At 46.4% G+C, this 14,075-nt stretch overlaps 1 protein-coding gene across 1 annotated transcript in view; it reads left to right on the top strand.

The window, feature by feature from the left end:
- LOC126295027 (U4/U6 small nuclear ribonucleoprotein Prp31-like) overlaps positions 1 to 14,075 on the top strand; it is a 153,366-nt gene that overhangs the window by 98,487 nt on the left and 40,804 nt on the right. Inside the window, exon 4 of the mRNA XM_049987278.1 lies at positions 5,528 to 5,884. Coding sequence (XP_049843235.1) covers positions 5,528 to 5,884 — 357 coding nt within the window. The remainder of the gene's footprint in view (positions 1 to 5,527; positions 5,885 to 14,075) is intronic.

Raw genomic sequence — 14,075 nt, forward strand, 5'->3', positions numbered from 1 at the left:
GATTGAAATTTCATGAGAAGATCCCGTCGCAACGAAAAACGCCTTTGTTTTAATGATTGCTACTCCAATTCACGTGTCATGTCTCTGACACTGTCTCTCCTATTTCGCGATAATACAAAACGAGCTGCCCTTCTTTGTACTTTTTCGATGTCATCCGTCAGTCCCACCTGATGTGGATCCCACACCGCACAGCAGTACTCCAGAATAGGGCGGACAAGCGTGGTGTAAGCAGTCTCTTTAGTAGACCTGTTGCACCTTCTAAGTGTTCTGCCAGTGAATCGCAGTCTTTGGTTTGCTCTGTCCACAACAATATCTACGTGATCGTTCCAATTTAGGTTTTTTGTAATTGTAATCCCTAAGTATTTATTGAATTTACATCCCTCAGACTTGTGTGACTTATCGCGTAATCGAAATTTAGCTGATTTCTTTTAGTACTCATGTGAATAACCTCACACTTTTCTTTATTCAGGGTCCACTGCCACTTTTCGCACCATACAGGTACCTTATCTAAATCATTGTGCTATTCGTTTTGGTCATCTGATGACTTTACAAAACGGCAAATGACAGTATCATGTGCAAACAATCTAAGACGGCTACACAGATTGTCTCCTATGTCGTTAATATAGATAAGGAGCAATAGAAAGCCTATAACTCTTCCTTGGGGATCACCGGATATTATTTCTGTTTAACTCGATGACTTTCCGTCTATTACTACGAACTGTGACCTTTCTGGCAGGAAATCACGAATCCAGTCGCACAACTGTGGCGATATTCCATAGGCACGGAGTTTGGTTAAAATACGTTTGTGAGGAACGGTATCGAAAGCCTTCTGGAAATCTAAACATATGGAGTGAATCTGACATCCCCTGTCGATAGCACTCATTACTTCGTGAGTATAAAGAGCTAGTTGTGTTTCGCAAGAACGATGTTTTCTGAATCCGTGCTGACTACGCGTCAATAAATCGTTTTCTTCGAGGTACTTCATAATGTTCGAATACAGTATACGTTCCAAAACCGTACTGCAAACCGACATTAGTGATATAGGCCTGTAATTCAGCGGATTACTCCTACTTCCCTTTTGGGTATTGGTGTGACTTGAGCAGTTTTCCAGTCTTTAGGTGCGGATCTTTCTGTGAGCGAGCGGTTGTATATAACTGCTAAATATGGAGCTATAGTATCAGCATACTCTGAGAGGAACCTGACATATACAGTCTGGACGAGGGGCCTTGCCTTTATTAAGTGGTACACCGAGGGTGTTTCTCATTTTGGCAGTCGTTTTTGATTGGAATTCGGGAATATTTATTGCGTCTTCTTTGGTGAAGGAGTTTCGTAGAACCGCGTTTAATAACTCTGCTTTGGTGGCACTGTCATCGGTGACTTCACCGTTGTTATCGCACAGTGAAGGTATTTATTCCGTCTTGCAACTGGCGTGCTTTATGTATGACCAGAATTTCTTTGGGTTTTCTGCCAGATTCCGAGACAGAGTTTCGTTATGTAAATTGTTATAAGCAGCTCGCTCTGAAGTACGCACCATATTTCGAACTTCTGCAAAACTTTGCCCATCTTAGGGATTTGGCGTTCTTTTAAATTTGGCACTCCGCATTTTGCTGCATCACCACAATTTGGTCGTTTTGTAAATAGTATGTTGGACTCACCCACATACCAATCTGGGCAGCGAAACAATATTATTTCGCTTCAGCCGGAAAACTGGAGTACATAGAGGCACTCCTTATATTGGCTACATGAACGTATATATGGGGAAATGAGTCAACCAGTATTTTCATAAATGTGATGGGTACGTCTAGAATCAGAGCTATGGAGAACAGAAAGTAATACACACATTAAAAAAAAAAGTTTTGCATCACCCCAGTTCCCAGAACTCCTGAAGATGGACGTTGACTGTGGATAATGTATCACAGACACATTGCCTTTTACTGAGATGTCAGTAACCCAGCCCAATGATGTAAACAACCGAGCATGAGCAGCGCCTTTTAGACAGAGGGGGTGCGACAGCCTATCAGTTCCAGTCATTCCACCAGGAAGGAGGTACACTGTCCAGGGGTCTCGGAGTGAACCAAAGTGATGTTGTTCGTACATGGAGAAGATAGAGAGAGACAGAAACTGTCGATGACATGCCTCGTTCAGGCAGCCCAAGGGCTACTACTGCAGTGGATGACCGCTACCTACGGATTACGGCTCGGACGAACCCTGACAGCAACGCCACCACGTTGAATAACGCTTTTCGTGCAGCCACACATAATGCCACCCTAAAACACCAGGGAACCTCCACCTTGCTGCACTCGCTGGACAGTGTGTCTAAGGCGTTCAGCCTGACTGGGATGTCTCCAAACACGTCTCCGACGATTGTCTTGTCGAAGTCATATGCGACACTCACAGTGAAGAGAACGTGATGCCAATCCTGAGCTGTCCATTCGACATGTTGTTGGGCCCGTCTATGCCGCTCTGCAATGTTGTCGTGATTGCAAAGATGGACCTCGTCGTGAACTTCGGGGGTGAAGTTACGCATCATGCAGCCTATTGCGCACAGTTTGAGTCGTAACACGACGTCCTGTGGCTGCACGAAAAGCGTTATACAACATGGTGGCGTTGCTGTCAGGGTTCTTCCGAGCCATAATCCGTAGGTGGCGGTCATCCACTGCAGTAGTAGCCCTCGGGCGGCCTGAGGAGCAAGTCATCGACATTTCCTGTCTTCTGCTTTTCTCCATGTCCGAACAACATCGTTCTGGTGCAGTCCGACACACCTGGACACTTCCCTTGTTGAGAGTCCTTCCTGGAACAAAGTAACAATGCGGACGCTATCGAACCGCAGTATTGACCGTCTAGCCATGGTTGAACTACAGACAACACGAGCCGTGTACCTCCTTCTTTGTGGAATGACTGGAACTGATCGGTTGTCGGATCCCCTACGTCTAATAGGCGCTGCTCATGCATGGCTGTTTACATCTTTGGGCGGGTTGAACAGTCAAAGGGACTGTGTATGTACAGTCAACGTCTTTCTTCATGAGTTTTGAGAACCAGGGTGATCGAAACCTTTATATATATATATATATATATATATATATATATATATATATATATATATATATATATAGGGTGTTACAAAAAGGTACGGCCAAACTATCAGGAATCATTCCTCACACACAAAGAAAGAAAATATGTGTCTGGAAACGCTTACTTTCCATGTTAGAGCTCATTTTATTACTTCTCTTCAAATCACATTAATCATGGAATGGAAACACACAGCAACAGAACTTACCAGCGTGACTTCAAACACTTTGTTACAGTAAATGCTCAAAATGTCCTTCGTTAGCGAGGATACATGCATCCATCCTCCGTCGCACGGAATCTCTGATGCGCTGATGCAGCCCTGGAGAATGGCGTATTGTATCACAGCCGTCCACAATACGAGCACGAAGAATGTCTACATTTGGTACTGGGGTTGCGTAAACAACAGCTTTCAAACGCGTGAGACCATGGAATTGGTACGCCTCTACCAATCCATCGGTCACCAAATCTGTTGTTGAGAAGCGTACGAACACTTCGACTGAAATGTGCGGGAGCTCCATCATGCATGAACCACATGTTGTGTCGTACTTGTAAAGGCAAATGTCCTAGCAGCACAGGTAGAGTATCCCGTATGAAATCATGATAACGTGCTCCATTGAGCGTAGGTGGAAGAACAAACTAAAATGAGCTCTAATATGGAAATTAAGCGTTTCCAGACACATGTCCATATAACATCTTTTCTTTATTTGTGTGTGAGAAATGCTTCCTGAAAGTTTGGCCGTACCTTTTTGTAACACCCTGTATAACGTGTATCTGTGAATGCTCAGCATCGCCTCTTAAATCACCTGATCTACTACAACCAAATTTGGTGCTTATATTGTGTGCTAAATGAGAATCAGCACTGTGGCGTTTAGAAACTGATAGCTCCCACAGGCGTGGAGGTATGGGGAAAAATAATTTTTCTACTGGTGACAGGTAGCCTACCCTCTATTACAGGAATATTGTGCATGTAGTATCAGCATGTGTTGCAGGAGATACATGTGTGGATGGGCATGTACATGAGCAGAGTGAGGAGGGGTTAGGTGTGCATACAGAGAAGGGTGAGGAAGTGATGGACAGAGAATAGTCTGGGGAGGAGGTGGACAGTCATAGAGGAGGGCAGATGATGATGAACAGAGGGAGGGGGCAGAGGAAGGAGGAGGTAATATGTTGTGTGGGTAATACTGGCATACATTCAAGGGGCTAAATGTGTGGATGAGCATGGTTGAGGAAAGAGAGGAGGAAATAGATGGATAGTAAGGGAGGGATTGAGGAGGAGATGGACAGAGAAAGTGGGGAGGAGCAGATGGATAGCTGGCCGTTGTGGCCTAGTTGTTCTAGGCGCTTCAGTCTGGAACCGCACGACCGCTACAACCGCAGGTTCGAATCCTGCCTCACGCATAGATGTGTGGTTAGGTTTAAGTAGTTCTCAGTTATAGCGGAATGCTCAGAGCCATTTGAACCATTTTTTTGCAGATGGATAGAGAGAAAGGGAGTGGGAGATAAACAGCAGGCTGGTGGAGGATGACAGAGAGAGAGGGTGAGGCAGTTGGACAGAAAGAGAGAGGGGTGAAGAGGCGAGAGAGAGAGAAGAGGCAGAGGAAGCAGAGAGAGGAGGAGGAGGATCCATGCAGAAGACAAGTGGAAGATGTAGGGTGGTAGAGCAGGTGGGAAATGAAGATGGGGTGGAGATGATAGGCAGAGACAAGAGGAGGAGGCTATGGACAGAGGGCGGTGGAAGTAAATGTGGTTGGAGGGAGGGTGTGTATGGACAGACGGTGGTGGAGGACAGTGGGTGTGAAGGAGATGAACAAAGAGGGAGGATGAGCAGGTGGAGAGATAGAGAGACTGGTAGGAGGAGATGGACATATAGAGGTCGGGAGATGAGGTGGACAGAGAGATGGGAGGTGGGAACAAATGGTTCAAATGGCTCTGAGCACTATGAGACTTAACATCTGAGGTCACCATTCCTCTAGACTTAGAACTACTTAAACCTAACTAACCTAAGGACATCACAGACATCCATGCCTGAGGCAAGATTCGAACATGCGGCAGCAGCACAGTTCTGGACTGAAGAGGCTAGGCCCTACAGAGAGAGAGAGAGAGAGAGAGAGAGAGAGAGAGAGAGAGAGACGATAAGGAGGTGTGTGCAATGTATGTCTCAAATACGTACACTAGTGAAGCTATGGGGACAAGACTAGTCTTCCATTCTTTCCATGATACCGCTATTTTAGTTCGTTTGTTCGGTCTTAACTGGATATTTGAAGAGTACCTGAAGGGACTTGCAACACCCTATTCATTTCTTTTTCGATATCCGCAAAAATGTCGTAAGAAAGTCTGATACGGCGTATCCTATCACTGTTGGCTTTTTATTTTCCTTTTCTCATCTCTTTCAGGATCTGGCTCGCTGTGTTTGTCCGAAGTGGTAGTTAAAATTTTATGACGGTGTGTTTGACAAGAGGACGCCGTGTGTGCAGAGTGCGTGACGGAGGTGCTGGACGCGGAGGCGGGAATGACGGCGGCGCGGGCGGTGCTGGGGGGGTACGTGGAGGCGCGCATGGCGGCCGCCGCCCCCGAGCTGGCGGCCGTGCTGGGGGCGGAGGCGGCGGCGCGCCTCGTGGCGGCGGCGGGCGGCCTGCACAAGCTGGCGCGCACGCCCGCCTGCAACGTGCTCGCGCTCGCCAAGGCCGCCGCCGCAGCCTCGGGGGCGGCGGGGGCGGGGGCGGCGCGGCTGGGCGCGGGGGCGGGCGCCGCCGCCGCCGCCAGCCTGCTCGCCTGCCCCACGCTCATGGACGCGCCGCTGCACCTGCGCAGGAAGGTAAGGCTTACCCCGTTTCCTCCGAGCGACAGCTGTCGCTGTAGCACAGTTCTGTTATTCATCATGTGGTTTGGAGCTCCTGTAGTAGCCATGTTTGCAGACTGCATTGTCGGCTTTCATGTCCTCCTGTGACGCGAGCAACTGTTTTATGGAAGCCCAGGTACGCGTCAGCACCTTTCTGCCATGTCTTTTATTCAGTTACGTAAAATGCAAACATGCCATAAAACTGGGCAACTCTGTGACTGACCAGCAAAGTACTTGGGCTCGAACAAACACAAATACACCAAAATCGTATATAAGTAGTGATACTCCCGCATCTGCAAAACTCTGCAGTCGTCCGTTAGAGGCCTCTGCGTATGCCGCATTGTACACTGACCTGCCGGTACGCCAGTAGGGACGGTGCAGTGTGCGTTTTGTCACATTATTTGTGTACTGAAGCGTCAGATGGCTCGGCGATTGGTAATCAATCCTGCTAATGTATTGCGATTGGTTGAGATGGAGTTACGAAGAACCCTTCTTCGTGAAGACGGTATTGGTGTAGAAGACGAATCATTCGCATGTTTTCTGGTACCTATTACAGTGCAGAAATACGAGCATAAGTTAGAAACAGATACTGTTGTAACACATAATGATGATGATAGGGATGATGATGACGAACAACTCGGTGCAAAGAGTAGTGATACGGCAAGAGCGGGAAGAGGCGATGGAAGCAGTGAATACCGACCGTCTGCCAGGAAGAAGGTTAAAGTTGCAAGTATCATCACGGCGTTTGATGACAACACACTGGAGAACATGTACGGTGACTATCACGTAAGAGGTTTCGACACATACGACGAGCCTCTGAAAAGATACCCTAAGCTGAAGTCCAAAAGCAGTATTAAAAACATACTGGATTACGTGGCAAAGAAAAGAGAAGGAAATACAGTTTTCGAAGGAAGTCGTACACTGCTGTTCAAGACCATCGAGGAGCGTGTGATGGCGAAATTCGATGAAGCGCGGGAAATGCGGTTCCGCCGTTCATTATTGGCATTTACAACATTGTGCATTGGACGTAGCCAGAAATCTCGGGTGTACAAACTTTACAGCTTCACTAGGATTTATTACTAATTTGAAAAAGGAGTTTAGGATAACATCACGCCGTATCACTATGCTCCAAACACGAAAAGCTAAGGATGACGAAGAAGAGCTGATTGAAAGAGCTGAAACGTTTGTTGCTGACGTCAGTGAGCATATCACGAGAGAAAACATCGATTTTAGTTCTGTATGGAACTGTGATCAGAGTCAGTTTGAGCTTTTTTGTTATAGAACACTATCCATGAAAGGGGAGAGAAACACTGTCGCCATGTTGCAATCAGTTACCTGTGCAGCACATACACTCCTGGAAATGGAAAAAAGAACACAATGACACCGGTGTGTCAGACCCACCATACTTGCTCCGGACACTGCGAGAGGGCTGTACAAGCAATGATCACACGCACGGCACAGCGGACACACCAGGAACCGCGGTGTTGGCCGTCGAATGGCGCTAGCTGCGCAGCATTTGTGCACCACCGCCGTCAGTGTCAGCCAGTTTGCCGTGGCATACGGAGCTCCATCGCAGTCTTTAACACTGGTAGCATGCCGCGACAGCGTGGACGTGAACCGTATGTGCAGTTGACGGACTTTGAGCGAGGGCGTATAGTGGGCATGCGGGAGGCCGGGTGGACGTACCGCCGAATTGCTCTACACGTGGGGCGTGAGGTCTCCACAGTACATCGATGTTGTCGCCAGTGGTCGGCGGAAGGTGAACGTGCCCGTCGACCTGGGACCGGACCGCAGCGACGCACGGATGCACGCCGAGACCGCAGGATCCTACGCAGTGCCGTAGGGGACCGCACCGCCACTTCCCAGCAAATTAGGGACACTGTTGCTCTTGGGGTATCGGCGAGGACCATTCGCAACAGTCTCCATGAAGCTGGGCTACGGTCCCGCACACCGTTAGGCCGTCTTCCGCTCACGCCCCAACATCGTGCAACCCGCCTCCAGTGGTGTCGCGATAGGCGTGAATGGAGGGACGAATGGAGACGTGTCGTCTTCAGCGTTGAGAGTCGCTTCTGCCTTGGTGCCAATGATTGTCGTATGCGTGTTTGGCGCCGTGCAGGTGAGCGCCACAATCAGGACTGCATACGACCGAGGCACACAGGGCCAACACCCGGCATCATGGTGTGGGGAGCGATCTCCTACACTGGCCGTACACCTCTGGTGATCGTCGAGGGGACATTGAATAGTACACGGTACATCCAAACCGTCATCGAACCCATCGTTCTACCATTCCTAGACCGGCAAGGGAACTTGCTGTTCCAACAGGACAATGCACGTCCGCATGTATCCCGTGCCACCCAACGTGCTCTAGAAGGTGTATGTCAACTACCCTGGCCAGCAAGATCTCCGGATGTGTCCCCCATTGAGCATGTTTGGGACTGGATGGAGCGTCGTCTCACGCGGTCTGCAAGTCCAGCACGAACGCTGGTCCAACTGAGGCGCCAGGTAGAAATGGCATGGCAAGCCGTTCCACAGGACTACATCCAGCATCTCTACGATCGTCTCCATGGGAGAATAGCAGCCTGCATTGCTGCGAAAGGTTGATATACACTGTGCTAGTGCCGACATTGTGCATGCTCTGTTGCCTGTGTCTATGTGCCTGTGGTTCTGTCAGTGTGATCATGTGATGTATCTGACCCCAGGAATGTGTCAATAAAGTTTCCCCTTCCTGGGACAATGAATTCACGGTGTTCTTATTTCAATTTCCAGGAGTGTATATCGAGGACGACGCATCACTACAAAAAGAAAAGTTCAAGAAAAGTTGATATCAATAAAGTGGACATTTGCCTATGTTACAGCTGGCTAACTCCTTATCCCTCCTGCGTGGATAGGAGCAACTTTGTACTTTCAAAACGAATCCCTCCAATTTTTACTTCATGTTCAGATTCTTCGCCAAAAAATACGTATGGTCTACTCACACCATTGTTTACCATTCGTGGTGAATGGCACTGTACCCAACAAATAGCAGGTGTGCATGATTCTACATGTTAATGTAAACCATTGTTTTCTAACAGTTGATATTGATGTTCAAATGCTCATGAGTATTACAGATGTTAGCCTGCCGGTTAGCCGAGTGGTCTATCGTACGGCTTTCCGGAGTGGGAAGCAGCGCCTGGTCCCCGGCATGAATCCACCCACACTAGATCCAGTCAGCTGCCCTGTCTGTAGATGGATTTTAGGCGGTTTTCCATCGCCTCGGTGAATGCCGGCTGGTTCCCCTTATTCCGCCCCAGCTGCACTATGTCGGCGATTGCTGCACAGACAAGTTCTCCACATACGCGCACACCGCCATTACTCTACCACGCAAACAAAGGGGTTACACTCATCTAGTGTGAGACGTTCCCTGAGGGGGTCCACCGGGGGCTGAACCGCACAGTAACCCTGGGTTCGGTGTGGGGCGGTGGAGGGGTGAAGTGGACTGCGGTAGTCGTCGTGGGGTTGTGGACCACTGCGGCTGCGGCGGGGACGGAGCCTCTCCGTCGTTTCTAGGTCCCCGGTTAACATACAGTACAATTACAAATGTTCTTGTACAGTACAAATAATATGGACTTTTGTAGCAAATAAGCTATTTGTACGGTAATGTAGTTTCCTATACCTTCAGAGCTGATTGTGATGAGTCCGAAGACATTGGAAAGCCTGATTTCGGTTGGCGCCCTGCTATCCCGCCATTAGGGTGACTGATTTGGGTGTGTGTTTCCATCCAACTGCTGTAACTTACGCGATGGCTGCTATACAGCTACTGGCTGAATACAACTCACAACCACTGTAATAATAAACTGTCCAAGAAGTGTTAGTGACTGGCACACCTGCCATGGACACTCACCAGAATCAAGTGCTCCAATGGTGAGAGGCAAGGGGACTCCCCAAAATCAAGTAGCTTGATGGTGAGAGGCAAGGGGACTCACCGAAATCAAGCAGCCCAATGGTGAAAAGCGGGGAAACTCACAAAATGAATCAACATGATGGTGAGAGGCAATGGGACTTACCAAAATTAAGCACTTTAAGGTTTAATCTTGTCTTATACCATATGTATATTGTATATAATCTCCATAAAATTAAATAAATAAATCATTCTGCACGACAGATAACTTTTAAAAAGAGTTCTCCACTCATTGGAAAGCAAATAAGATTATATGGGTAGCTTTGTGGCAGCACACATAGCTGAAGAAATAAATGTAACAATTGAAACGGAAGAGAAGAAGTCCCTTTAATGAATATTTGTGAACTATTCAGTAAAAAAATAGACAAATATTTATTTTGTATTATACCTTTATTTCTAAATATAACTTACCGTCGGTCAGAATATTATATCATATGAGTGACGACTTTGTTTTTGCTCTAAGTAAGTGCCTAATAGTTTGAACTATTACCTTGTTTATAGGATATTGTGCTAAATGTAAGTGTTGTGACCTGTTCTTTCTCATACGATTCCACTGAAGAGATACTTAAATACATACATACATTAATACTTGTTCCATAGATCATGAATACGACATTTCGTAATGATGTGGAACGCGTCACTTTAAGATAAGAGTAAATGTGTAAAAATTTTGTTTCGTTACCTTACTTAATGCAGCTTTGCTTTCTTCTTTCTTTCTTTGCTTGAATGAGAACAGACGTATAGTTATTTGTATTTTAAGAAAGTGACAAAAATAAATCTCATTGACCTGACAAACTTTGCGAAAAATTTTTCTCTGTGTGTGGACATGACAAAACTCATAAAAATGTGCAAATTTGTAACAAAGCGTTTACTGTGTGTCATAAGGAAACACTAAGATGGGCTTTGTTTCTAAAGGTGCGTTTACACTGAGTTCGCAACATTGTTCGCAAGATTGTTGGCAACATTGTTCGTGGCTAGTAATTCATTACCGATGTTCGGAACATGTTGGCAACATGTTCTCAACACAAAATCTGTGTTCCACGGCTGCGTCGGTAGAGATCAAAGAAACATTGTTCGTGGCCTGCTACCACTAAATTACGCTACGCAGCGCTAGTGTTCGTTTGCTCTGAGTAGGTGTTTGTAACACTAAAATCAAACTTGAGTCATTACAAAAAGTTGCTGCGGCGCTTGGTACCTGCAGCAATGACGTGGACAAAAAAATTAAATCTCTCTTGTCTCAGTACTGACGAGAGAAAAGAAAAATAGAGGAAAGTAAAAAATCTGGATGTGGTTCTGACACACTTTACGAAACGAAGTGGTTTGGATCTAAATATCTACGTTTCCTGGATGATATGGAAGTATTTGAGATACGGCTGGCTTTGATAGGAGTCTCCTGATGCCACAAAACGAAGAGTAACAGCAAGTCTTTGGTTCACAGGGATTGCTTTTCTGAAATTTGTGTCTTTCTTTGAAACAACTGGTCCTATAATATTCAACAACATTTCCAAATCTGACGTCGAGATCCTAGTGACGTTACGATAGCCAGAACCGTCTTCCAAATTCAGCTCACAAAGCGTGTCATTCCCGCCACATCTTCTATAGTATGTTTTGGTCCACCGACGACGACTACGTCATTTTCTTCGTCTGTTCATTTCGCTAAGTATTATTAATGCAGCACCAAATGTCATTAATTCTTCCTCCTCAGTTGACATAGCGTATCTCTTGGTGTGAATACACCAAGTAACCCATCAGTTCACCGCAGCAGACTATGCGAATAAGTAGAAATGTTGGTCTCTAGTGTAAACGGGAATGCGAACAGCGAACAGTGTTGCCAACATGTTGAGGGAACAAGTTGCACACAATGTTCCGAACAAAAACACGTTCTCAGCTCAATGTAAACGCGCCTTAATATAGGGTGACACAGAATGACGGGATTGTTTGAAATGAGTAGTGGCTACTACCAGCAGATGGCAGCACTGCGGGTTCGCAACAGTTAGCCAGTAAACAAGCCGCAGTTTCAGTAATCATGCATCAGTGGAACGGACGGCAGCGTACGTTGGCCATAAAAATGTTTTATAAAAACAATGATAGTTTGGTAGCGGCGCAGACAGAGTTGCGACGTTTTTATAATCTAGGACGTAATGATGCCGTTCCATCGAAACACGCGACAAAACGTTGGAGTAATAACTTTGACGAGAGTGGATCTGGTCTCAAGAAGAAACGAACAGGACAGCCAAGAAGTGTGCGTTCTCCAGCGAACATTGATGTTTGTACGCGAGTCTGTCTTACGGAGGCCACGAAGTTCAATTCGTAACCAAGCAGCAGTGGTTGGAATGTCCCGGCAGAGTGTTCGCAGAATTCTTCATCTTGATTAAAAATTTCATCCGTGCAAACAACAGATGGTGCACAAATTGAAGGACAACGATTACCGATTACGGTTACGATTCTGTCAACAGATGAGAACAAAAATAAACAACGACGATGAATTTCTAAAGAAGTTCTGGATTTCAGATGAGGCACATTTTCATCTCACGGGTTATGCCAATAAACAGAACTACCGTTACAGGGCAAACACAAACCGTAATGACATTCATCAGCGCCCTTCACACACTAGTAAAGTGACAGCATGGTGTGGCGTTTCGTGGCAGTAGTTTTCCGCAAATGAACAGGGAAACACAATAACTGTCAACGCCCATCGGTCCGTGGAGATGTTCCGAACTTTCGTTACACCTACATTGAACAACTTTCCAAGCGTTCAAGAAGCCTGGTTTCAACCGGACGGAGCGACGTAACACACTGCCCGGCAATCAATGGTATATGTGCGAGAATAGCTTGGTAACCGTGTGATCTCAAGATTCGGTAACATCCCCTGGCCCCCTCGATCGCCAGATTTATCCGTTTGTGATTTTTTTCTTGTCTGTTACCTCAAGAGCAAAGTCTTCACGACTCGACCAAGAAACCTGGATGAGTTGAAACAGACAATTCCGGATGAAATTCGCAGTGTCCCAGCTGAGACGTTGCAGCGGAAATCTCAACAGCAGGTTCCACGAATTTATTCGTACAGGAGTGGCTCAGCTACAGGACGTAATTTTTTTAAAAAAAAATGATAAATGGCATCACTGTTTCCTAAATTGCAAAGTTTTAAGATTTCAATTACTATGAATGCAATGTCTTTCCTTCATCACTTCTAGTTTTATTGGATGTGCATATGTTCCCGTTCTTCTGTGTCACCCTCTATTTCATGTTTTCAGCATTTTATTGCACATAATATTTTTATGGCTAGCTAAGTTAAAAGATAAAGGTTATAAAATTCCGTATACACTATGTGATCAGAAGTGTCCGGACACCCCCGAACACATACGTTCTTCATATTAGGTCCATCGTGCTGTCACCTACTGCCAGGTACACCATACAATGACCTCAATAGTTATTAGACTTCGTGAGAGAGCAGAATTGGGCGATCCGTGGAACGCACGTACTTCGAACGTGGTCAGGTGATTTGGGTGTCACTTGTGTCATACGTCTGTACGCAAGATTTCCACACTCCTAAACATCCCTAGGTCCACAGTTTCCGATGTGATAGTGAAGTGGAAACGTGAAGGGACATGTACAGCACAAAAGCGTAGAGGCCGATCTCGTCTGTTGACTGACAGAGACCGCCGACACTTGAAGAGGGTCGTAATGTGTAATAGGCAGACATCTATCCACACTATCACACAGGAATTCCAAACTGCATCAGGATCCAATGCAAGTAGTATTATGACAGTTAAGTGGGAGGTGAGGAAACTTTGATTTCATGGTCGAGCGGCTGCTCATAAGCCACACATCACTCTGAAAATACCAAACGACTCCTCGCTTTGCGTTAAGGAGCGTAAACATTGGACGATTGAACAGTGGAAAAACGTTGTGTGGAGTGACGAATCACAGTACACAATGTGGCCATCCGATGGCAGGGTGTGGGTATGGCGAATTCCCAGTGAACGTCATCTGCCAACGTGTGTAGTACCAACAGTAAAATTCGAAGGAGGTGGTGTTATGGTGTGGTCGTGTTTTCCATGGAGGGTGCTTGCACCCCTTGTTGTTTTGCGTGGCACTATCACAGCACTGGTCTACATTGATGTTTTAAGCACCTTCTTGCATCCTAGTGTTGAAGAACAATTCGGGGATGGTGACTGAATCGAATGAAACACAATCGAGCACCTGTTCGTAATGCACGGCCTGTGGAGGAGT

This window comes from Schistocerca gregaria, chromosome 11 (genome assembly GCF_023897955.1).
Source record: "Schistocerca gregaria isolate iqSchGreg1 chromosome 11, iqSchGreg1.2, whole genome shotgun sequence".
NCBI classification, from domain to species: domain Eukaryota; kingdom Metazoa; phylum Arthropoda; class Insecta; order Orthoptera; family Acrididae; genus Schistocerca; species Schistocerca gregaria.